Source organism: Copadichromis virginalis, linkage group LG15, assembly GCF_057382275.1.
Source record: "Copadichromis virginalis isolate Kocher_CV1m ecotype Utaka linkage group LG15, C_Virginalis_male_GT1.1, whole genome shotgun sequence".
Lineage (NCBI taxonomy): Eukaryota > Metazoa > Chordata > Actinopteri > Cichliformes > Cichlidae > Copadichromis > Copadichromis virginalis.
In genome coordinates, this window is record NC_140632.1 from 33939369 (window position 1) to 33963539 (window position 24171).

The 24171-nt window shown below is 42.0% G+C and overlaps 1 protein-coding gene across 4 annotated transcripts in view; it reads right to left on the reverse strand.

The window, feature by feature from the left end:
• The window catches only part of large1 (LARGE xylosyl- and glucuronyltransferase 1), a 69481-nt gene extending 45578 nt beyond the window's left edge, over positions 1 to 23903 (reverse strand). Inside the window, exons 1-4 of one of the 4 annotated variants that reach the window (XM_085433034.1) lie at positions 22251 to 22733; positions 21942 to 21989; positions 4142 to 4328; positions 398 to 696 (exon numbers count right to left, since the gene is read on the reverse strand). In XM_085433034.1, the coding sequence (XP_085289160.1) occupies positions 398 to 696; positions 4142 to 4247 (405 nt within the window). In that variant the 5' untranslated portion in view covers positions 4248 to 4328; positions 21942 to 21989; positions 22251 to 22733. Of the gene's footprint in view, positions 1 to 397; positions 697 to 4141; positions 4329 to 21941; positions 21990 to 22250; positions 22734 to 23308 lie in introns of those variants that run through there. The other 3 variants (XM_085433035.1, XM_085433032.1, XM_085433033.1) reach the window with 3 other exon arrangements.
• Between the last annotated feature and the right edge of the window lie 268 nt (positions 23904 to 24171).

The following is a 24171-nucleotide window of genomic DNA, read 5'->3' on the forward strand; positions in this document are numbered from 1 at the left end:
TGCGGTTAAGAGTGGGGCAAAACCAGAATAGGTGGGCAAAAGACCCCTCACCCAATTGGCTTCTGTCACATACAAAGGATATTGAGGGAAATATGTGATTCAGCATAACTGATTTGAGGGCTCTTGAATCTGTGGATCACAGTACGTTATGATTCATGGCAGGACACTGATACTGTGTCAAACACAACATGGATATATTAAAGCTTACATTACCAAGCCACGTCACAGAGTCATATCTCGTTGAGGAGGCCAGCAATTAACTAGAAGAGTAGGCTAAAATATGCCTAAAGGCATCCTGTAGAAGCAGAAACTTTGAATGGTCTATTGTGGGTAGAACACTGTAGTATTAGAAAACCTGCTTGTGGAACCTGCTAGGACAAAATTAAACATATCTCACCTCGCACTTATCCACCACTGGGTGTCGGACACAGTCTGAGCTATTACCCACTGTAACAGCTTTCTGGCTCTCATTGTCACCTGTGCCTTCCTCTGAATGTGTTCGGCTTTGGTTGCCACGGTGATTATTGCTCGGAAGCTGTGCAGATGGGCTCCTAGGTGGACGGCTAAGTTCTCGGCGCAGCGCCCGGTTCTCTTCCTCCACCACCCGAACCCGCAACTCTAAGGCCTGTCGTTCACCGGCTCCGCCCACCGGGGTGGATGACAGGGCTTCCAATGGAGAAAGAGGGAGGGGCTTCACTGTGGAATTATAACAGGGAGAAACTGATTTAACATGATTAAGAACATCAGTGTCAGTGGCCAATATATATGAAGTTGAATACTAATAGAAAAACCCACACTGACCAGCCCCAGTGTGGGTTTTCTATACAGAGAAACCACTGATATGAAACGTCACTGCACAAAAACAAATCTAAATTGAAGCAGGTAAGTAGCTTGTCCAAAAAGAGGTGCGTCAAGTGTATAAGGCTAGAGCTACAGCTATTATTTATTCCTATCCATGGCTCATACCCATGGACACATCTTATTAATCTGGAATGGTACAACAGAAACATATAGTGCTGTGCTGCATAGTGCAGTTTTAGGCTTGATTCAAGAGTGGTACGACCATCTTCATTCTTCAGCACAACCTGAACTTTGTTGGAAAACTTTCTTTCATTTCTGAGGATTTTTTATGAGTCTGTGTGGCCAGTACCATTCTCTATGCTGTTGCTCGCTGGAGCAGCTGGTTGAGGCTCTCAGACGCCAAAAGACTCAATACACTGAACCTCAAGACCAGTAATGCTGTGGGGATGGAGCTCCCTTAAGGTGGTGTCAGAGGGGCGGATGTTGTCCAAGACAAGGACAATGCTGGACAATACCTCCCACCCACTCCATTACCTGGTGGCCAGTCACAGGAGCATGTTCAGTGAGAGACTGAGATTACCCATAATGCACCACTGAACAACACAGGAAATCATTCCTCGCTGTGGCCATCTCCCTGTACAACTCCTCCATCTAATGTACAATACCGTAGTTAGCTGCACCCTTTTGCACATCCTCTACAGTGAAAACAACAAATAACAAAGTTTTTCAGGTTAAATTACAATGTCGGTCACAAATAGTTCTCCAGGCTTCTTTTAAAGCTCTTCTTTGGATGTTTCTGTCTTTTCTTCCATTCTCTGTCAAGATGATCCCACACTGCTTCAACAATGTTGAAGTCTGCATTCTCAGGAGGCCAGTGAGCAGCAGATCAAATTATAAATGGTTTTAAGTGCACATTCAGACCTGTGAGACTCATTTAGAAATCAGACATTGAGCCATGGCTCTGTGCTACATGAAGACATTACTGCATCTCTGCCAGTCAAGGGCACTTTGTATATAGTTTATTAATTAATAACTGACATATGAAATGTTCTCACAGGCCACATTGTATCGCGTGCCAGATGTGGCCCATGGGCTGCATTTTTGACACCCCTGTCTTAATATTTTTTCCCCCAATTTGTATATTTATACATTTTATATTTTTGAATACTGTTCATATGTAGTGCTGTAGAAACTGCCCCCCCCTTTCCCCACATGTCTGCACTGAGTAGGAGATCCTCTTTATCTCATTGTACATCTGTATAGTCACAATAAAAGGCATTCGACTTCTAATATGATTAACTTCCCAGAATGGAATTGTAAAGGAATGAAATACTTGGAACATATATTTATTATATTATATATTATTCTTATTATATATATTTATTCCATCTCACAAAATAGATATACAGTATGTGATTAACAAGATTAGATTTTTAGAATAACAACAAATTAAATCTATAGTAAAAAAGAAATTTAAACCTAATAAAGTTGAATTACAAACATTAGTCAGTTTAGGATTTCAGCTTAGACCAAAACTTCTGGTCTCAGATTTGCTTAAAAACCTTTAAAAATTGATTAGAAATCTATTTATTTTAAAAACTTTTTAGGGGCTTCTTTACAGTTTACTTTATTTCTATGGCGTGTTACATTTTCCTTTTAAATTGCTTACCACTACTTGTTTTGTCTTATTACATTTTGCTTATCAGCTTAAGAGTCACCTGTGAAGAATTGTACCAACCTGCATAAAAGCGTCTTTACAAATAAACATTGATGTATGTAAAACATGATGTATGTAAGACATTTTAAAGAGCCACATAACTGCTGGATTCATGCTTTGTTCACAAACCAGTTCAAATGGGATCAGTCCAAGGATCATAGTTTCAAAATGTATAAAACGCATTGCTTTGGCAATATTATGAATATGATCAAGCCAATAAAACAAATAAAATGAACTGAACTGAGAGGTAGTGATAGAGTCCAAATGTAAAACTGAATTTGAGCCAGTAGTAGCACATCGGTCCTGTCTCACACATCCAGGCTTAACCTGCAGCCAGGCCCTGTCACAGCTTATCACACTCCCAGGAACTGCATCCCACCACCAGGAATTACTGCCAAATCTAATAATTACTTTGCAGACCTTGGTGACTATTCCATTATGGGAGTGTATACACATATACGCTCTCCAGTGACTGTGACCCCAAGTCAAAATTGCCAATTTAATCATAATTAATAATGGCACTACTGCAGCATTTCAATCCTGTGAGTCAAAGTGATTAAAATGGCTCCAAGAACTTTTGGACATTATTGTCTGGAGGAAGTAATCAACTTTAGACAGGCCTCAGTAATTCATTAACATACCACCTCAGGAAGAAAGTTGGGAGAGAAAGGTCACTTTGTCTACAGGAAATTTGTATCTTCACACTTTCTGGGATAAGCCTCGGGCTTTAATATTAAGGCATGACATGCACTGAAAAGTATGACAGTACTGTTCCTTATTTTAATCCCAGCAACCTAAACTTTTATCTTTACTATGGATGGCTGTAGCTAAGGGGGTAGAGCAGGTTGGTGGTTTGATCCCTGGCTGCTCCAGTCTTCATGCCAAATATCCTTGGGCAAGACACTAACCTAGAGTTGCCCTATGATGCATTAAATGTATGTGACTGTTCGATAGAAAAAAATATAGAAACACTGCTTGTATAAATGGGCGAATGAGGCAAGTCGTATAAAAGCAATTTAAGTGCTCAGATTAGAAAAGGACTATATGAGAACCAGTCCAGCATTTTGTTAACATTTAATCAGCTCAAACAGATTTTTCAAAATAGGTAATATTTATCTGTAATATTTAAAAACTTAACGATGTGTTAAATTTAGAAAAGAATAAAGTCAAAAATAAAATGTTGAAAAAAAAACAACCTTTTATCATGAATTTTTTAATTTTAAAACAGTTAGAACAGGAGAAAGTTTCCCAGTCTTGCATCACTTTTTTTTAAAAATCCTGTCCTGTCCTTTTATCATGAATTTTTTAATTTTAAAACAGTTAGAACAGGAGAAAGTTTCCCAGTCTTGCATCACTTTTTTTTAAAAATCCCGTCCTGTCTGGTAGCTTTTGCAATCAGAATTATGATCTGAATGTGATAATGTACCAAACACAGTTTGCTTTTCCAAGAAGAACTCTATAGGCTCTTCTTGTTCTTGTTTTATGTGTTTATGTATTCATTTCTAATTAGTGTTTTCATTATTGTTAGACTGTTTCAAAATGGTCAAAAAACCCCCACAGAAACCTAAATAATTTAAAGCCATAAAAATTGCAAACAACTGTGCCAATACTTATTGTCCTTACCTTGAAAGCTCCCGACTGACAGGTAAAGCCACGTAAGTGCTGGGATGAAGAGCAGGGCGAGGGAGGCCACCAGGAACTTCCGGCGCCCGCGACACATTCCCAGCATCCTCTGGACCAAAGCAGATAGAAAGAGAGGTAAAGTGACCTCTATGTAGGTAGGAGCTGCTGTCCAGGCTGAGTCATAGCACTGAGGGAGAGGAGAGACCAGGACAAAAAAAAAAAAAAAAAAAAAAAAAAAGAGGTTAGAGAAGAAGCACACATTTCACAGTCTACATAGATTGATTATTATAATGATTATTTTTTGATTCCTGACGCTGATGATGTTTGAGCAGGTTTACTCATTCAGCTTCAGAAGAAGGTGACATACGCGACAACTAAGGAATTTCTAGATAACATGGACTCTTGGAGAAGATAGGACACCCTAAAAGCCATGCAATCTGCTCCGTTAGAATTTCATCCAAGTGTGTATGATACACAAATGCCACTTGGTGGAGATGTGACATCTGCATACTAAATTTTAAATGAGCGAAGAATGCGTGGTGGCCTGTCACTTTCCTCCTTACATGCTGCAACGTTTACTTACAGCACCAAAGCTATATTGTGTAGGATGAGGAACAGGTAAAAATCTGGGTTAGAATACCCAACCTGTTCCCAAGCAAACAAATGGTTCTGACCAAGCCTGCAGTATATGACTGCCTGAGAGTAGAAGTCAATCATGACAATAATTGGCAATGAAATGTATCATTGCCTTGTTAGGAAGCACAGGTTGTGCAAGTGGCTAACATTTCTACTTTCAATTCAGTTTGGTTCAATTCAATTTATAGCACTACATAATAAAGTGAAAACTGCATCCATTTATTGTATACAATTGCAAATGTCAGATCCAAACATTTAGCTGTTTAGCTGAATATTTTTTGAAAGACTTTTTGACAAAAAACAACAACAACAACAAAAACAAACACAAAACAAGTTAAAATAAAAAACATCAGACAAAATTATTCAGTCAAACTGTTCATCTAAAACTTAAATCACACCTTCAGAAATGAAGTCTGACAACTTTCATGTTATTAAATATCACATAACACATCAGGCAGTCACACACTATGTGGCTTTATGACCTAAAGCAATTTACCACAGTCTGTCCATAACGAACATCGTGTTCAAACATAAGTGTCCATAAGTGCACGTGCCACCAGGACTTGGCTTCATCAGGTGATGGCCACCAGCTCGCACTGGAACTATTCGGGGAAGAGTTTGAAGCGATGGGAATGAGAATCAGCACCTCCAAATCTGAGGCCATTGTCCTCAGCCGGAAGTGGGCGGAGTGCAAGCTCTGGGTCAGGGACAAGTTCCAGCCCCAAGTGGAGGAGTTTAAGTATCTCAGAGTCTTTTTCACAAGTGACAGGAGAAGGGAGCAGGATATTGATAGATGTATTGGTCCTGCGGCTGCAGTAAGGCAGATGCTGTACCGTGGTGAAGAGGAGAGAGCTGAGTGTAAAAGCGCTCAAATTACCGGTCGATCCTCTTCCCTACCCTCACCTATTGTTACAAGCTGTGGGTAGTGAACGAAGGAACGAGACTGTGGATACAAGCGGCAGAAATGGTCTTCCTCCGAAGGGTGGCTGGTCTCTCCCTTAGAGATAGGGTCAGAAGTTTAGCCATCCATGAGGGGCTCTGAGTAGAGGCGCTGCTCCTCCACATCGAAAGGAGCCAGCTGAGGTGGTTCGGGCATCTGATAAGGATGCCCCCAGGGCGGCTCCTGGGTGAGGTATTCCAGGCATGTCCCACTGGTAGGAGGCCCCGGGGCAGACCCAGGACACGCAGGAGGGATTATATCTCTCGGCTGGCCTGGGAACGCCTTGGTGTTCCCCCGGACAAGCTGGAGGAGGTGGCTGGGAAGAGGGTACACTAGGTTTCTCTGCTTAGGCTGCTGGCCCCAAGACCCGGTCCAGATAAGCGGAAGAAGATGGATGGATGGTAATTTGACATATTTTAGTTTGATGTAGAGCACAGAGGTTAGAAGTACAATTATATAATATTATTTGAAAAATCCTTTTTCCATTATAACTACATTTGTAGTTAGGGAAGCAATATAGTATCATAGTGTCACCCGGTAAAACGATGTAAAGCAGGCAGAGTTTAAAATGAAAAGTATTACCAAATCTGTTTTTTTTGTCCTTTTTCTTTTTTTTAAACATATGGCCTGAGCAAAGTAAAGAGTGCAGAGTAAAGTGGAGTGGCTGGGGAGACTTAACCAAGTGTCTCCACAAAATTCTGACAGGCAGGCTATGAATCATTTTATTAGGTCCTTAGCATTTGACCCTTGTGTGATAATAACTCCACTAGATCCTGTAATTTACATTACAAATGCTACACTGAAGAAATTTATTACCACATCCAAGTCAGATGTCAGAGGACAGAGTGAACAAATCCAGCTATGCAGGGATCAGCCTCAGAGTCAGAACACTTTAATAATCTATAAGGAAATTATGTGGGGGAAAAGCAGGCAGAAAAAACGCATTGTTTTGAAAAAGCAGGAACACAACACTGGAGAAGGAAAATAGCATACCTCTGTATTTTCCTTCACTTACTAAGAAACAAACAGTGTCTCATTTTTATGGTGGTTTCATTTTGACAGCGAGAGAGAGAATATCAACTAAAAATCCAGAAAAAAACTATTGGTTTGCATATAGTAGAGTGAAATAAGTATTTGATCTCCTACAAGAAACTGTGGCTCCAAAGGTTGGCTGTCTCCATGTGGCACACAAATTATAATCAATTAATCTATTTCAGCTACTCTTGATTGCAACTTGTATATGAGTATAAAACACACCTGCCCACAGAATCAGTTTCAAAGCAAGACTGTAGAGCTGTACGAGGCTGGAATGGGCTAGAAGACCATCAGCAAGAAGCTCTGTGAAAATATGACCACCGTTGGTACAATGGAAGACATACGAAATAACCATCAATCACCGCTGGTCTGGAGCTCCATGCAACATCTTGTTCATGGGGTGGAGATAATCTTGAGAAATGTGGTGGATCAGCTCAAAACTACACAAAAGACGCTTGGTAATGATCTGAAACCAGCTGGGTCCACAGTCACCAAGAACATCTTTGATAACATGTTACAATCTTTTGAATCATCTTGTAGGAACCACAAGGTCACCTTGGATCAAGAAATAAACAGGCCAAATTTAAGTTTTTCAGTGAACGTTAGAATGATTAAGAGAAGGCTTGGGAGAACGTGCTGTGGTCACATCAAACTAAAGCCGAGCTCTGTTGGCATGAACATCAACACTGTATTTAGAGGAAGAGAAATGCTTAATATGACCCAAAGAACTCCATCGCCACAATGAAGCACAGAGGTGGAAACAGAGACTGTGGAAACAGTCAGCACTGAACCACATTCAGCACTGGATCAGATAACTTACTTCCCCCATTGTAGATTTACAGGAAGAGACATACACTAATCAGCCACAACACTGAAACCTTGTGCTGTCTAATCACCTATGAGATCCTCAAGTCCAAAAGTACTGTATAGTGTCCTAGGCGTTTAGCACTTAGCAGATCCATGGATTCAGTGTCTTGTACAATAAGACCTCTCTGGGTCGAATTTTCCTAGCAGAGTATTGCAAAGAACCGATTAATGTCATTAAGCTCTTTTGTTTTTTCTTGTTGTGGCTAATTGATTATATGCAGCACTGACAGATAGACATGACATAGATAAGGTCAATGCTTGGGAAACCAAGTTTTGATTGATTGGCTCTTAAATTCTTTAATTCTGTGAGAAGACCAGTTTGCATTACTGCTACAATAAATTACATCTATTTCTTGTCATTATGGTTTATAGTAGAGATCCACCAATTTATCACTTTCTCAATTTGTTGACTATTTCCTAAAATGTGTTTTTAGAGAAACTTTCTCCAACACTCTCCAGCAAAAATTAAAACAACTAATAAGATCACACACGCACAGTCCCCAAAATAGATCTTGCTCTTGAAATGTAATTGGGAATAAGCCTTGATGGGGAGTTTCTCACAGTATCAGAAACTGTGACATATAAAACCTACTCTTTTTTAAGGGTGGAGTTATCACATGACTCAGCATTGTCCACTGTCTATTTTAACTGTATATTTTTTGTACTTTGTTTTGAGAAAACAGAAAAAAAAGAAATATAGAAAAAGCCTTTACACTATTATTGGAAAAAGTCATCCCGGGATCCAGCAAACAGCCCCAGACCATCACACTTCCTCCTCCATGTTTGACAGTTGATGTCACACACTGTAGAACCATCCTTTTACCTGCTCGAAGGCGTACAAAGATTATGCGTGATGAACCAGAAATTTCAAAACTTGATTCATCACTCCATAATACCTTCTTCCAGTCTTCAGTAGTCCATTGGTGTTGTTTCATGGTCCAGGCAAGCCACTTTGCCTTATTCTGACGTCTTAGCAACGGCTTTCTTGCTGCAACTCGTCCTGTCAAACCTGCAGCTCGAGGTCTTCTCTTCACAGTTGAAACTGAGATTTTCTTACTACGACCACTATTAAGTTGTGCTTAAAGCTGTTTTTTTTTTGTGAGCCACCTATCATACAAGCTGTTAACTCTCAGAAACTTGTCCTTTGATTTAGTTGTGGCTTTGGGTGCGCCAGACCTCTTCCTGTCAGAGCCCAAAAGGTTGAATCTATTCAACTGGACATAGCATTTTCAGTGGAAAAATGGTTCGCCACTTATCTAAGTGACTTCTTCAGTCTCAGCTGACTGTGGGTTTCCCCAACCTTATAAACAGTACCTTTGCACAGCGACTGAAACTAACCCAGTTAATGAACAATGGGCTGTGAGGTCAGTTTCTTGGTCATTAATATGTAAAATGTCATGACCATTGATCAACAACCACTGATCAAAGACCACTGATCATTGATCAATGGCCATGAGTATAATAAAATGAATAGAATTAACCTTTTAGGATTTACTTTCCTGGGTGATTGAGCATGCATCAAAATGTTTTTTCCAGATAGTGTTTTAGCTTGAAGTAACTGCGTCTGTTTCCTCTGTAAAAGCTGTGTGATTCTAAACTTTATTTCCATTAATGGGGGTAAATATTATTATTTTGATTACCAAAGGGGTGTAGTGATATGAAGTAGAAACCTAGCATATCGACATTAAGAGTCAGAACTGAAACTAACATTTGAAATCTGACTTTAAGAAGATGAACATGTCAAAATATAATATGCTGTAAACCCTCATATACTGTGTGAGCCTGGACATGGACCATAATGCATTGTCTCCAAAGTCCACTGTTAATATGAAAAGTATAAGCACATATCACGATGCAAGAAGAAAAGAATTTCTTGTTTATTCAGTGAATGTTTTTGTTTAGTGCTGGCAGCCCAGAATGAGAAAATCAATGAAGCAGTGACCAGAAGAGGCTCGTTTGCTGATCCAACATACTTCATTTAAGAGGCAGCTTCCATGTTTATTTATAAAGACAAACAGGCATAATCTTGAAACATTATGCATTCTGGGACAAAAGGCGATATCGATTGTTGCCTGATTAGCTTAAGGTTTTTGACTCATTTACTGTTAACATCTGAATACCCAATCCTCAAAGGTGAATTTACTGACAGGATTTTGTGCAGAAGCACTTAATGAAGCTGAAACATCCTCCTGATCTTATGCTCAGAAAATGATCCGAATCATAGCCAGTGGTTGTTCATGCATTTATACACACAGCTGTATGGTCATTCTAAAAATATTATATTTTTACCTTTGAATTAAGATATAAGAAAACAATAAATAATTTAAAAGTTTAGTTAATAACAGAGTTACAAAGTTAAAATATTGACCATTACAAAAATTATTTAATATGTGGTGACACGGCCTTCAAAATGATTATTTATACTGTATTTTTTTCTCATTTACTTACATTTTATATATTCCATTAATAATCAATTTATATGCCTACAGTCATGTCAAATATATGCTACCACAGTTGTGTTTGTTTGTGGAAGTATTTGCTTATGGAGAGATGCTTTGCACCTGTGCAGCCCTCCAAAATCTTCGCATTGCCCAGTGTAAATGACACTGTGCATTGGTGGAATGCCAATTAGTTGACAAGTGGCCTGGAACATGGAAGGGAGACCGAGGCCTTTCTCAAAGTGCGTATTTGTGTGTACTTGTGTTCTCATGCACTTGGTCTGCAACTGATGACATATAACAAGTACTGTCCCAATTTAAAGTACACATCAAGCCAAGTAGCTCAAAATTCCCGGATGTGTTCTTGCTCCTCCAATTCTATCGAGCATGCATCGGTGGTGACTTGTGGACCTGGTGCAGCCAAATATCCCAGAATGCATTTCATCCAAAACGCAAACGCGGCAATGGTGGAGGAGAGCGGCTAAGAAGTTTCAAATATTACTCTCTGTGTAACAAAATAAACTTTTAAGATATTTTACGGCAAGAATGTAGCTGTGTAAACTTCAAATATCTGCTATCAAGACATCACACATTTGCAGAAGTGCTCCAACAGTTTTGGAGATGTCTGTTACCCCACCAGCTTAGAGCCGGCGAGAACACTTGATTCCCGGCACATCGTTTTGAAACCCCCGTGGTCTTTCGCTACTCAGGTTAAACATGACACAAGTCACTTAGGTAATTTAATTTAATAAAGTAAATCTTATTTATTTCAGTGTTTTATTTGTTCCTGAACAAATCAGTTTGGCAGTAAATAAAGTTAGAACAGTTCAGTTATGAAGCTTATTTAATTTTAAAGTCTTACTTTGAGAGCTGTCAGCATATTTTAAATAGAATATTTCACCCATCATATCCCTGATGTAAAAATATGCTGTTCTTATTTAAACAGCTGACTGAACTAAATCTAACTGTAGAACATCTGACTAGTGTTGTTGAGTAATGAGGGTTTCCCATACCTGTTTGAAGTGAATAGTGCACTGCGCGTGCATGCAGTGAAAAAAAAGAAAAAAAGGCTAATACAGGACCAGGTTCCCCCCCAGAGTCAAGAAGCTTCTTGCATGTAATGTCTCCACAGTTATACACTGTAAAAGCTGATAAGGAATCATGAACCCAGCGTCTTTACTAAACATCAAACATGGTGTCAGAAGTTGTGGTGTGGTCGTGTGCTAAAGAGCTGCCAACAAAATGCTAAAGTGAAAGTTTTCTCAGCACCTTGATGACATAAAATCCCTTGTGCCCAACTCTGTGCTGCCCTGGGTTCCTTTGCTAGCTCTTCCTGTGACTATGTCAGTAACTTGGGTGTACTGCTGCATAGCTCGCTCGAACTCAATAAGCAAGTGTCTGCTGTAGTGAGATCTAGCTTCCACCAACTGCACCTTATCTCTAAGGCTAGGCATTATGTTCCACATGAGGACCTGGAGAAGCTTATTCACGCTTTTGTGACCTCCAGGTTGGATTATTGTAACTCCTTGTACTACGGTTTTCCCTCTTCTCTTCTTCTTAGACTGCAAACAGTCCAAAATGCCGCAGCTGGCCTCTTGACTGGTACCAGGAAATTTTGCCCTATTACTCCTGTTCTAGCTAGCTTGCATTGGCTGTCCATAAAGTACCCTATTCAATTTAAAATATTACTCCTTACATTCAAAACTATTAATAAATTAGCGCCGAGTTATCTTAGTGAACTTCTCAAGCCACATACTCCTGCTAGAACACTTAGATCTGCCACTCAACTACTTCTGGTGCAACCTAGATCTCGGCTGAAGTCCCGGGTGACCGTGCGTTTGCTCTGGCTGCCCCGGTACTGTGGAATACCCTTCCACTCGATATCCGCGTATCTGATTCCATTGCACTGTTTAAATCACGACTAAAAACCCACTTATTCAATCTTGCCTTTCCCTCTAAGTTAATATTTCTTTTATGATTTTATATTATGCACATTTATGCTCATTTAATTTCTTGTTTGCTCTGTACCTGTTGCTTTCCTATGTATCAGTGACAGCTACCTGCTTGCATACCTAGTACTTCCTTTGGTCCTATTTCTATTATCTTCCTTCTATTCTCTATGTTACTTGTTAAGCACCTTGGCATACCCTTGGTTTTTAAGTGTGCTTTATAAATAAAGTTTATTATTATTATTATTATTATTATTATTGTAGCGAGCAAGCAGCCAGCTAGTGTTGTTCAGCTATCGTATCAAAGACTAGTAAATGACCATTAATGACCATGTTGGAAGGATTCCGTACACCAGAAACATTGATGTTCAAAGGAAACACTGCAAAGAAGCGGCATGTGTTCAAGCAAAAATCCGATTCATTCATTGCAGCTGCTCATTCAGATAAGGATGCCCGAACTACAGCGTTTATCCTTCTAAACTTGGCCAGCTATGAAGCCATCGAGAGGGAGCGTGCCTTCCTTTACACGTGGAGAACACAGACCAGTGACCAGAGCAGAATCAAGAAAAAACGTGCAATGTCTCAAATGCAAATTCCACAAACTGTGTATTCCTCAAATATAACTATAGAAAGTAGGGCTGCTCAATTAATCGAATTTTAATCACGATTACGATCTGGGCTTTCAACGATCATTAAAAATGACTGAGCCGATTATTAGCCCCTCCCTCATTTATCCGCGACACCTTAAAGGCCGGTCCGTGAAAATATCCGGTTGTTCAGTGATGACGCGACGAATCCTACTTCCGGGTCTAAAGTAGTCTGCGTTTAATATGGCTTTTGTGTTGTTAACATGTTTAATGTTATGTATTTTCTTCTATTTGATCTCAAAAAGCTCCTAAAACAGTCAGCGACCACTGTTGACCTCCCTCGGCTTTTATTACCGCTAATCATTTATTTAAGCTCAGTTTTTAAAACCTTAGGATGTAACTACAGCCCAGCCCATGCAGCAGTATATGAATGACTAACCTCGTATTGTGGATGGATTATCTCAGTTGTTCTCCTGGCTGAAGTTTGGTCCTTTTACAGCATCCTGCCATGCGATTACATTTGTTCCTGACCACCGAGAACACTCACATTAACTTTTATCGAGTGGAAAAAAAGTTAGCTTGTTTATATTATGCTAACATAGCTGTGTCGCTAGCGGTCACGTAGCACATCATTATATACCAGCTAGCCCAACTTCAGTAACCCTACAAACGTCACTGCTGTTTAGTTTTCTGTCTTCATTTATGCTGGAAGTGATAGCAGAGCTGTACGTTTTAATTTGTTTCCAAAACCCCGCAGTCAGGACATGCTATATTGTATTTAGATAGAAGCTAGCGAGCTAACTCTCTGCTAACTTCTAACTCCGTTAAATGTCATAAATTCCGTTTTCATGGATGCCTGGATGTTAAACTCAATTGTTACACCTGGTAGAGGAGAAGGCTGATCATTTTATTAAAGATGAAATACTTTAGACAGTTTTTCAACTCTCAGTAATGCCATAGTGATCGTTTGATATATGGACCTGCAGCGGAGTTTAGACCCAGACACGGCTAGTGACGTCAGACTGAACAACCGGATTGTCGGGCATAAACCGGTCCGTGGCGCAAAAAAGGTTGGAGACCGCTGATTAAGAGGCGTCTTAAAAATGCATCCACCTTTGTGCTTAACGACAATAAATGTCCATTCCTCAAAAAGTGCTATAAAAACTTTATATATTCATATTTTTTTTCACTTTAAATTGGTCAGTCTTTTAAAACTACTTCTCCCTGAAATATTCATATAAAGTTTTAATAATATTTTCGTTGTTTTAACCCTTTAAATCCCAGTTTCATTACATGAGCGCCCTGTTTTTTTAGCCCCAAAAAACAAAAAAACTAAATATTTTCCAAAAAAAACATTTGAAGTAATATTTGATTGTTATTATAATTAGGCCTTTAGATGGACTAAAGATTGGCACCAAGAGTCATTTCGATCGCCTTTTATTTTTTTTCCAGGAGCGCATTTCATAAAATGCACACTATCGACCACGCCCAAAAAGTGCAATAAAAATATTAAATATTAATTTTTTTTTTTAACTTTAAATTGGTCAGTCTTTTAAAACTACTTCTCCCTGAAATATTCATATAAAGTTTTAATTATATTTTCGTTGTTTTAACCCTTTAAATCACAAAAAAACTAAAAAAAAAAACTAAAAAACTAAATATTTTCCCAAAAAAACATTTGAAGTAATATTTGATTGTTATTATAATTAGGCCTTTAGATGGACTAAAGATTGGCACAAACAGTCATTTCGATCGCCTTTTATTTTTTTTTTTCAGGACCAGAAAATGGTCTCCAGGCGGCAAATGCTCCTCCTCTAGGCCGAAATAAGTGCATGTTGCCGGGGTAAGTCGCGACGATCACCGGGGCACGATCACCGGGGACTGCTTTTTCCAGCCCACACGTCCGATACCACGTGACAACAAATACGTCATTTCCTGTTGACTAAAAAAAAAAAATGCACCCTCTCATGGTCCTAGGGACCAAAAAATGGTCCGCACGATCAGCGGGCGAAGCCGCTGCTGCACGCCGGAAAAGAGGCGTCATTTCCGGCAGGTCTGTCCAAGCAGCCCGCTGTTTTCCAGCAGAGGTCAAATGTGAAGCAAGGGCGCCACCCGGTGGACAAATAAAAAAATTACAACTCTAAGGCCTGTAGTCCAAAACGAAACCCAAGCTGGAAACCTGACGACCCCTTTGACCGTATTTTTTCTGGCGTGAAAAATAGCGTTTATAATGGGTTTCAATGGGACAATTTTTGTCCAAAGGCATAAAGGTGGATGCATTGCTGTAGCTTAGCCATTTTAGGCTAATTTAATGAATTTACACCACAATTAAACAAAAAAAGTAAAAAAAAAAACTTTGACAAATTTGGCTTTAATCCACTCAACACAGTGAAAATGGTTTAAAACTAAAAATTCAAAAGACAATAAATGTCCTTAAGACCCTCCAGGGGTTTTAAGAGGACCCGAGGGAAGCTCGGAAAGCTAAGCAGAAGTTATTTGGAGAGTGACTGCCGTTGGTTGAAAAGAGAGTTTAAAAAAAAAAAAAAAAAAAACTTCAGTGGTGTTGCACACTATTTTATATTATTTTTTTAAAGTCATTGTTAACCCTTTAAAGCCGGTCAGAGCAGCACGCTCCGTTTTGCGTAACTATTTTTAAATCCCTGTAGAACCTGAACCGTGTAAGCTAGCGCAATAATTTGTTTTGCATATGAAACTGGAGGAATTGTACTTACATCTTATGCCATCAGCTTGTCCTCGGTCATGGTTTCCTTCCACATATAGCTTTGCAAAAATTGCATAAAAAGCGCTTGCAGGAACAAAAACATAATATTCCAGAAACACGCTTTGCCGATCCTATCAGCTGTTCGTAACACTTCCCACAGTGAAATGAGGCACATGCTGTTTTCTTTGCAAATTTGCATCATAGGATTGTTTTTTGTTTTTCCTGCAGTATATAAAAATTGGTGTATCTCCAAAATAAAACTATGAAGACACTCAAAATAAATTTCCTGTGGTGGGAAACTATTTTTTGCAACTTTATTGTATTTAAAGTTTTGAGGGATAAACCTCTTAAATTTCTCCAAGTAGAAATATATGTAAACAAAACAAAAGCGATTTTCAATTTTTTTTGTAGTTTATTGCACTTTTTTGCAATTTATGTAATTACTATGGACTTAATGCATACATATTATTAAAATATGGGCTATAACAGTTGTATTGATGTATAGCAACTTGAAATGCTCCCACAAATGGCACTACAGCATGTAAAAAAAAAAAAAAATATATATATATATATATATAAGCTCTGGTGGACTTGGTTCCATAGTAGGTCTTAAAGGGTTAAATAAATATTGTCAAATAATCGTGATCTCAATTTCAGTGAAAATAATCGTGATTATCATTTTTGCCATAATCGAGCAGCCCTAATAGAAAGGCATAAGTTTAACACCAGAAACCAATGACCGTGATGAAACAAGTCTTATGTGGACTTGAAAAATAAGGCAGGCAGTTGCAGGTTTTGCCAACAACCTCATCAGAGACATACTCATTTGTGTAGTACATTAATGTACAACTTCCAGATATTGTACAAAAAAGGCTTACATTGCACGATCTGGCAGAGTTTGCAAGCCAAACCCCAACACTAAGACGTAGGAGATGGACTGTTTAAAATTGTTTTTAAAAGTGTACATTATTTCTTTAAATATTTATTTCTACTATTGATATTCATAGAAATTACATGTAAATTGATGTTGACAAAGTGAAATGTTGACCATGTTCTTACCAGTGAAACAGTTCCAGGTTTCAAGTGAATGGCTAATTTTCAAGCTATAATATTATGGATTACAATCTATTGTTAATGCATTATGCTGAAGATGTTGTTGCTAGGGTTAGGGCCCACCACCCGCAGGAGGCGCCATAGGGGTCGGGTGCATTGTGTGCCGGGTGGCGGCCAGGAGCGGAGGCCCTGGCGGACTGACCCCTGGCTGCAAAGACTGGCAATAGGGACATGAAATGTCACCTCTCTGGTGGGGAAGGAGCCTGAGTTAGTGCGTGAGGTTGAGAGGTACCGGCTAAATATAGTCGGGCTCACCTCTACGCATGGCTTGGGCTCTGGAACCAGTCTCCTGGAGAGGGGCTGGACTCTGTCTCAGTCTGGAGTTGCCCCTGGTGAGAGGCGGCGGGCTGAGGTGGGTATTCTAATATCCCCTCGGCTTGCTGCCGGTACGTTGGGGTTTTTCCCGGTGGACGAGAGGGTTTGTTCCCTGCGCCTTAGGGTCGGGGAACGGGTCCTGACTGTCATCTGCGCTTATGCGCCGAGTGGCAGTTCGGAGTACCCAGCCTTCTTAGAGTCCCTGGGGGGGTGCTGGAGGGTGCTCCACCTGGAGACTCTGTTGTCCTGCTGGGAGACTTCAATGCTCACGTGGGTAACGACAGCGAGACCTGGAGGGGAGTGATTGGGAGGAACGGCCTCCCTGATCTGAACCCGAGCGGTGTTTTGTTATTGGACTTCTGTGCTAATCACAGTTTGGCCATAACGAACACCCTGTTCGAACATAAGAGTGTCCATAAGTGCACGTGTCACCAGGACGCTCTAGGCCATAGGTCGATGATCGATTTTGTAATCGTATCACCAGACCTGCGACCATATGTTCTGGACACTCGGGTAAAGAGTGGGGCTGAGCTGTCAACTGATCACCACCTGGTGGTGAGTTGGATCAGGTGGCGGGGGAGGACGCTGGACAGACCTGGTGCACCTAAACGCGTAGTGAGGGTGTGCTGGGAATGTCTAGCAGAGGCCCCAGTCCGCAAGATCTTCAACGCACACCTCCGGCAGAGCTTCAACAACATTCCGAGGGAGACTGGAGACATTGAGTCCGAATGGACCATGTTCAACGTCTCCTATGCCGAAGCTGCTTCATTGAGCTGCGGCCGCAAGGTGATTGGTGCCTGCCGTGGTGGTAATCCCCGAACCAAATGGTGGATACCAGAAATGAAGGGAGCCACCAGGCTGAAGAAGGAGTCCTATCGGGCTTGGTTAGCCTGTGGGACTCCGGAGGCAGCTGACAGGTATCGACAGGCCAAGCGGAATGCGGCTCGGGCAGTGGCTGAAGCAAAAACTCGGGTGTGGGAGGAGTTCGGAGAGGCCATGGAAAAAGACTTTCGGACTGCCTCGAAGAGATTCTGGCAAACCGTCAGGCGTCTCAGGAGGGGAAAGCGGTGCTCTACCTGCACTGTGTATAGTGCTGGCGGAGCGCTGCTGACGTCGACTGAGAAAATTGTCAGGCGGTGGAAGGAATACTTCGAGGACCTCCTTAATCCCACTGACACGTCTTCCGAGGAGGAAGCAGAGTCTGGGGATGAGGGGAATGACCCGCCAATTTCCGGGGGCGAGGTCACTGAGGCAGTTAAACAACTCCTTGGTGGCAGAGCCCCTGGTGTTGATGAGGTCCGCCCCGAGTTCCTGAAGGCTCTGGACGTTGTAGGGCTGTACTGGTTGACACGCCTCTGCAATGTTGCGTGGAGATCAGGGGCAGTACCCCTGGACTGGCAGACCGGGGTGGTGGTCCCCATCTTTAAGAAGGGGGACCGGAGGGTGTGTTCCAACTGCAGGGGGATCACACTCCTCAGCCTCCCTGGGAAAGTCTATGCCAGGGTGCTGGAAAGGAGAGTTCGTCCGCTAGTCGAACCTCGGATACAGGAGGTGTTGGAAAGGCTGTCAGCTGTGTGGGGGGGCCCCCTTGTGGCGAGAGAGCACAGTTGCACTATTGAGCACATGTTCCAGTGATCAGAGTTGGAGCTAACACATAGCAAGAGCCGCCTGGCAGACTGACTCTGCAGGGGATGTCTACACACGGTGTGAGTTGTGTGCGTCGCTAAAGAACTGTGAGTAGACGTGGAGCCATGCCTGAAAAGGACAGTTTTAGTCTTTTATGCCAATTAGACATTTAGTGGATGTAGAAGTGTAATGTGTATCGACCTGTTCGCTATGTGGCTAGTTCATGCTACTAATGCTACCTGTTATGCTACATACCTGCTAGCTGTAAGCTAAACGATTTGGTGTTTGTGATATATTGTTGTTGGGTGTATTGGCAATCAATGTCATGTACTGTAAGGGTTTGGGAGTAGTGTATGAAACTCGTGCATGTAGATGTTCATATAGGAATTCCCATTTGTAGTTCTGGTTAGATTCGAAGAACGCTAATGCATCATAATTCATGACTTAGATGTTTATTACATTCAGTATTCTGTATATGTTCTGTTCACAGACCACACACACACCCACACCCCTCACCACTCTGTAAGCCTGCGGTTGCATTACTGTGTTGCTGTACTGTGCTGTTAAGCTGAGGAATCACAGTAAAGACGGTATAACCTTTATCTGTGCGTCCTGTGTGTTCTGACCGACACCCCAAGGTGAACACCACTGCTATTCAGCCAACGCCTATACAGTCCTGGGTTCAACCCAAATTAACAGGAGGAACAATGCGGTTTTCGTCCTGGTCGCGGAACACTGGACCAGCTCTTTATCCTCTCAGGGATACTTGAGGGTGCATGGGAGTTTGCCCAACCAGTCTACATGTGTTTTGTGGACTTGGAGAAGGCATTCGACCGTGTCCCTCGGGGTGTCCTGTGGGAGGTGTGTTGCGGGAGTATGGGGTGTCTGGCCCATTGCTACGGGCCATTCGATCCCTATACAACCGTTGCAAGAGCTTGGTTCGCATTGCCGGCAATAAGTCGGACTCATTCCCGGTGGGTGATGGGCTCCGCCAGGGCTGCCCTTTGTCTCCGGTTCTGTTCATAATTTTTATGGACAGGATTTCTAGGCGCAGCCAAGTGGCGGAGGTCTTTTGCTTTGGTGGCCTCAGAATCTCATCTCGGATTTTTGCGGATGATGTGGTTCTGTTGGCTTCATCGGGTGAGGGCCTCCAGCTTGCACTGGAACGGTTCGCAGCCGAGTGTGAAGCAGCGGAATGAGGATCAGCACCTCCAAATCTGAGGCCATGGTTCTCAGCCGGAAAAGGGTGGAGTGCCCACTCCGTGTCGGGGATGAGTTCCTGCCCCAAGTGGAGGAGTTCAAGTATCTCGGGGTCTTGTTCGCGAGTGATGGGAGAAGGGAGCCGGAGATCGACAGACGGATTGGGGCTGCAGCTGCAGTAATGCAGACGCTGCACCGGTCCGCCGTGGTGAAGAGGGAGCTGAGTGTAAAAGCGAAGCTCTCAATTTACCGGTCGATCTACGTCCCTACCCTCACCTATGGCCACGAGCTGTGGGTAGTGACCAAAAGAACGAGATCGCGGATACAAGCGGCAGAAATGAGCTTCCTCCGAAGGGTGGCTGGCCTCTCCCTTAGAGATAGGGTGAGAAGTTCGGCCATCCGGGAGGGGCTCAGAGTAGAGCAGCTGCTGCTCCACATCGAAAGGAGCCAGCTGAGGTGGTTCGGGCATATGACAAGGATGCCCCCTGGGCGCCTCCTGGGTGAGGTGTTCCAGGCATGTCCCACCGGGAGGAGGCCCCGGGGCAGACCCAGGACACGCAGGAGAGATTATATCTCTCGGCTGGCCTGGGAACGCCTTGGTATTCCCCCGGATAAGCTGGAGGAGGTGGCTGGGGAGAGGGAGGTCTGGGCCTCTTTGCTTAGGCTGCTGCCCCCGCGACCCGGCCTCGGATAAAGCGGATGAAGATGGATGGATGGATGTTGTTGTTAGTCAGACATAAGCTAAAGAAAGAGATTGTAGAACATCTGACTAGTGTTGCTGAATAGTGGGGGTTTCCCATACATATTTGAAGTCCATGCACGCAATTAAAAATGGCTAACACAGGACCAGGTTCCCACCCCTGGAGTCGAGCTGCTTGCATGTAAGGTCTCCACAGTTACACACAGTAAAAGTTTATAGGGAATCATGAACCCAGAGTCTTTACTAAACATCAAACGCTAACATTAAAAATATTTTAATTCAGAAGGAAACAGGAAACAGAAACAGGATGTTAATATATGGAGATCCTGAAGACTGCTCCAGAAATGATCAAATTATGTTTTAAATATTTGTTCAATTCTCTTCCGAACCCCAGCAGACTATTGTAGGTCTTGAGTGTCTACTAAAATAAAAGCATTCTAATATCTCATCTGTTTGTTTTTATTCAATAAGCAGCATAGCTTATTAAGAGAGATTAAACTTGAGTTTTTGTCATGAAGTGATTGTGCTCAACTGTATTAAGCTTAGACATTATGAAACAGATAAAAGTAAAAGCAAATTTGGCCAAAATGCTTAAAATACTTATTTAAATTATTTGTTTTTTCATAAAGAAATCTACTACATCATGCGTCTTTTCAATTGCAAATATTAATCACAGTTAAATTAAGAGGGGATGGCAGTTAAAACCCTGGAGCTGAGATGTCATCAAGTATACTACCATTCCAATTGTGGAATGACGATGAACTTACAAAGTACGGACTAGCGAGAACGTGAGTACAGACTTGCATAGTATTGAGAAACAGCCAGAGTTTAGCAGGAGTGGGAGAAACAACAGGGGGGAAAAACAACAACCAAAAAAAAAAAACAACATGAAAGATTAAACAAAAATTAAAAATGTAATGTATAAAGTAGAGGCAGTGGCTGCCATGGACAGCTGTCATGGTTTTTAAAACAGCAGCTCTCTACATGTTGCACAATCATGTCGCTATAATTAAAAAGAGGGAGGACTCATAATCTTCACCAGCATCACACTCAGAGGAAAACTTTTCTTTCTCCACTGTAGGCCCGCCCCAGAAGATGGACAAACCCAGCATTTCATGAACAGTGGGACAGCGAACTTTGCATTGTGTGATATTAGACGTACTCACATCCTCAGCCAAGCTTAGAGGCTCTGGACTTTTACATAACAATGATATATTCACTCCTGTAGAAAGTTATACATTAGAAATATACATTATCCCCTCTGGGTACTCTGGTATGAATTATAATGATTTGCTATTGGCAAAACACAGTTGGGTAGAATTCCAGGTTAAAGGTTTTAGTTCAACATACAAGTGACAACTTATGACCTTTCACCAGGTTTTATTTAATGTCCTCTTCATGTAGCTGAAGACATTCATTGTTAAAAGCAAAAGCTGTGCAGATCTGAGATCAGCAGCGTTCTTAAACACCAAACTTACTGTTTATGCTCATTGTATATTGATGACCTGATGTTTTCTCTTTAATTTTCTCAGTAAAACAGCTGCAGCATTCACTAACAGTACATAACATGGTACTTTAGACTTTGTACTTTATTCCATTAGTTACATCTGGAGTTATTGCTAATTTACTCCAATATTAAATTAAGTGTATTCTGCATTAAGAGTGAACATACAGGATGATGTTACTGGGTAGTGCTGAGGTCTGAATTTGAGGGCAGCTCCTGTAATCACAATGAGAAAAGACTCATAACAAACTGTCAAATGTGAAGTTTATCTCTGAAATCTGAAATAAAACCGATCCATGTCCTCACACACCCGTATGTACGGGTAGCATACGGTAACAGTGATTTCTTTAGTCAAGGTAAATTCATTCATGTGCACGGATTAGCTAATGAGCACAGCTTTACCCAAAAGCCAACTGTAAGCTTAGCTAGCTAGCTAAGGACTTTACTGATTAGCTTACAAACACACATTTAACTTACCAAAAAAGTGCAGCAGGACCTCAGGTCCTTCTGTTGATCATCTCATGCTGTCACTATGACACAGTCAGTCATGGTTTTGTAAAGTAAACGCTTGCCCTCCTCTCAGCATCCACGGATTCATCTGCCATTCTCGAACAGAGATAGGCAAGTTTCTCCGTGATTGCAGCTGTTTTTCAGAGCTGTTAAGATGACCAAATTGAACAGTATTATAGTTGTAATTAGAATCAGAGTTATGAGAAGGGAAACCCCTTGAACACGAATCAGCATGACGCGAACTACTAATAATGGCCGAAAGCACATCCTTGGAAAAAATTATCTGAGGAGAATTTTTGTTTTTGGTTTACCCCAGTCCCACCTTCTAAAATGGAAGAGGCGGGGTTTGTGACCTATACTGTAGCCAGACACCAGGGGGCGATAGAGACTTTTTGGCTTCATTTGGGGGAGCTGTTAGGTCATTGGTTAGAACTTGGATCTTCTTCACGGTAACTGGTTGCGCTGCACATTTCTGACACTGCCCACATCTGACAAAACGTGCAGGTAGACTGTCAGTCAGCACCTGCCCACGGACTACCAAGCCCATGCTACCATTCAACGAGCTTTTCCCCACCATGACCGTATTCCTGCGTGCAACTGTTGCCGCTGAGCTAGGCAGCTGACGTACGGCTGTCTGTGTGCTCAGTGCCATCACCCGAGGACTGGGAAGCAAGAATTAGCATATCTGAAAACATGGCAAAGTAAAGGTTGTTGGCGTTGTTTTCGCAGCTCTCAGTAAGATTAAAAACACTTTTTAGGAGAGGGGACTGAACTTGAACCGTTTACCATCTCCTTCCAATATTTAAGACTGACTTAGAGGAAAATGCCCCAGTTTTTGTATGGGAGGACGGCACACAGTAAATCCGCTGCGCTGTACACATGCTTAATGACCGTATGAAAAAGGGCCTTATAGAAATGTAAGCACAAGGACTTTAAAGGTTATAACAAGCGAAACAGATCGTGGCATAAATACCAGGGTTGTTAGCGTGACCGTGATAGTCATTGGTGAATAATGTCACACTCACCTGATGCAGAGAACCTCCAAATACTGCTTTTATGAGCCCTCGATCAAATCAATACCCAGCACTGAACCCCGTGGCGCTTTTCAAAAAGAGAACTGAGCCTGCAGCTCAGTCATAACGGTCCTTCTGGCGCAAAATAAGCCCGTGCTCCGTCGCTCACTCGCTCCATCAGGTTGGGATTTTCTCGGGATATTTATGTGGCCCAGCAGCCTCGGCTATTAGCCCCGGCTACCAGCGACGACATCTGAGCCTTTCCGTTTGCTTCGGGCTAAATAAAGACTTAATCTCACACCGGTCTGTGCTGCGTCGAAAACACGGCAGTTCCAGTCTCATTAAAACAGCGCCGGCTTCGCGTTTGTGAGAGCAGCAGGCAAGAGGCGAACAGCCGCGACGGTCCGCAGCGGGAACACGGAGACCCGGTGTCGCTGCTCCGCTCAAGCTCAGCAACTTTCAAATCGCTCCGAGTTCCCAACACACTTTAAAATCCCCCAGTTAAGATATTCCAACATCGTCCGTGTCCTGGTTCTGTCTGAGTTTTCGGCCTCAGCATAGCATCTCTTTCTTCCTGACAGGCAGCCAACATCCAATCCCAACGCTGGATTCTGGAAGTGTGGGAGGATACAAAGGAGTCGATCAAACGGATTGGAAGTCTTGGAATTGACTAACCTACTGATGGGCTGAAGACCTCAGCAGCCCGATTAACACAATCAAAACACAATTGAACTGAAGTAACAAAACAAAAGCTGAGGGTCAGTTTTGAGATTTTTGGGTTCATCGCGGTTAGCATTGCTTGACCTACAGGGTCTCTGTCAGGTCAAGCAAGGCAAACAACATTTGCCTTGTCATGGCTTCAAATACACCAAAGT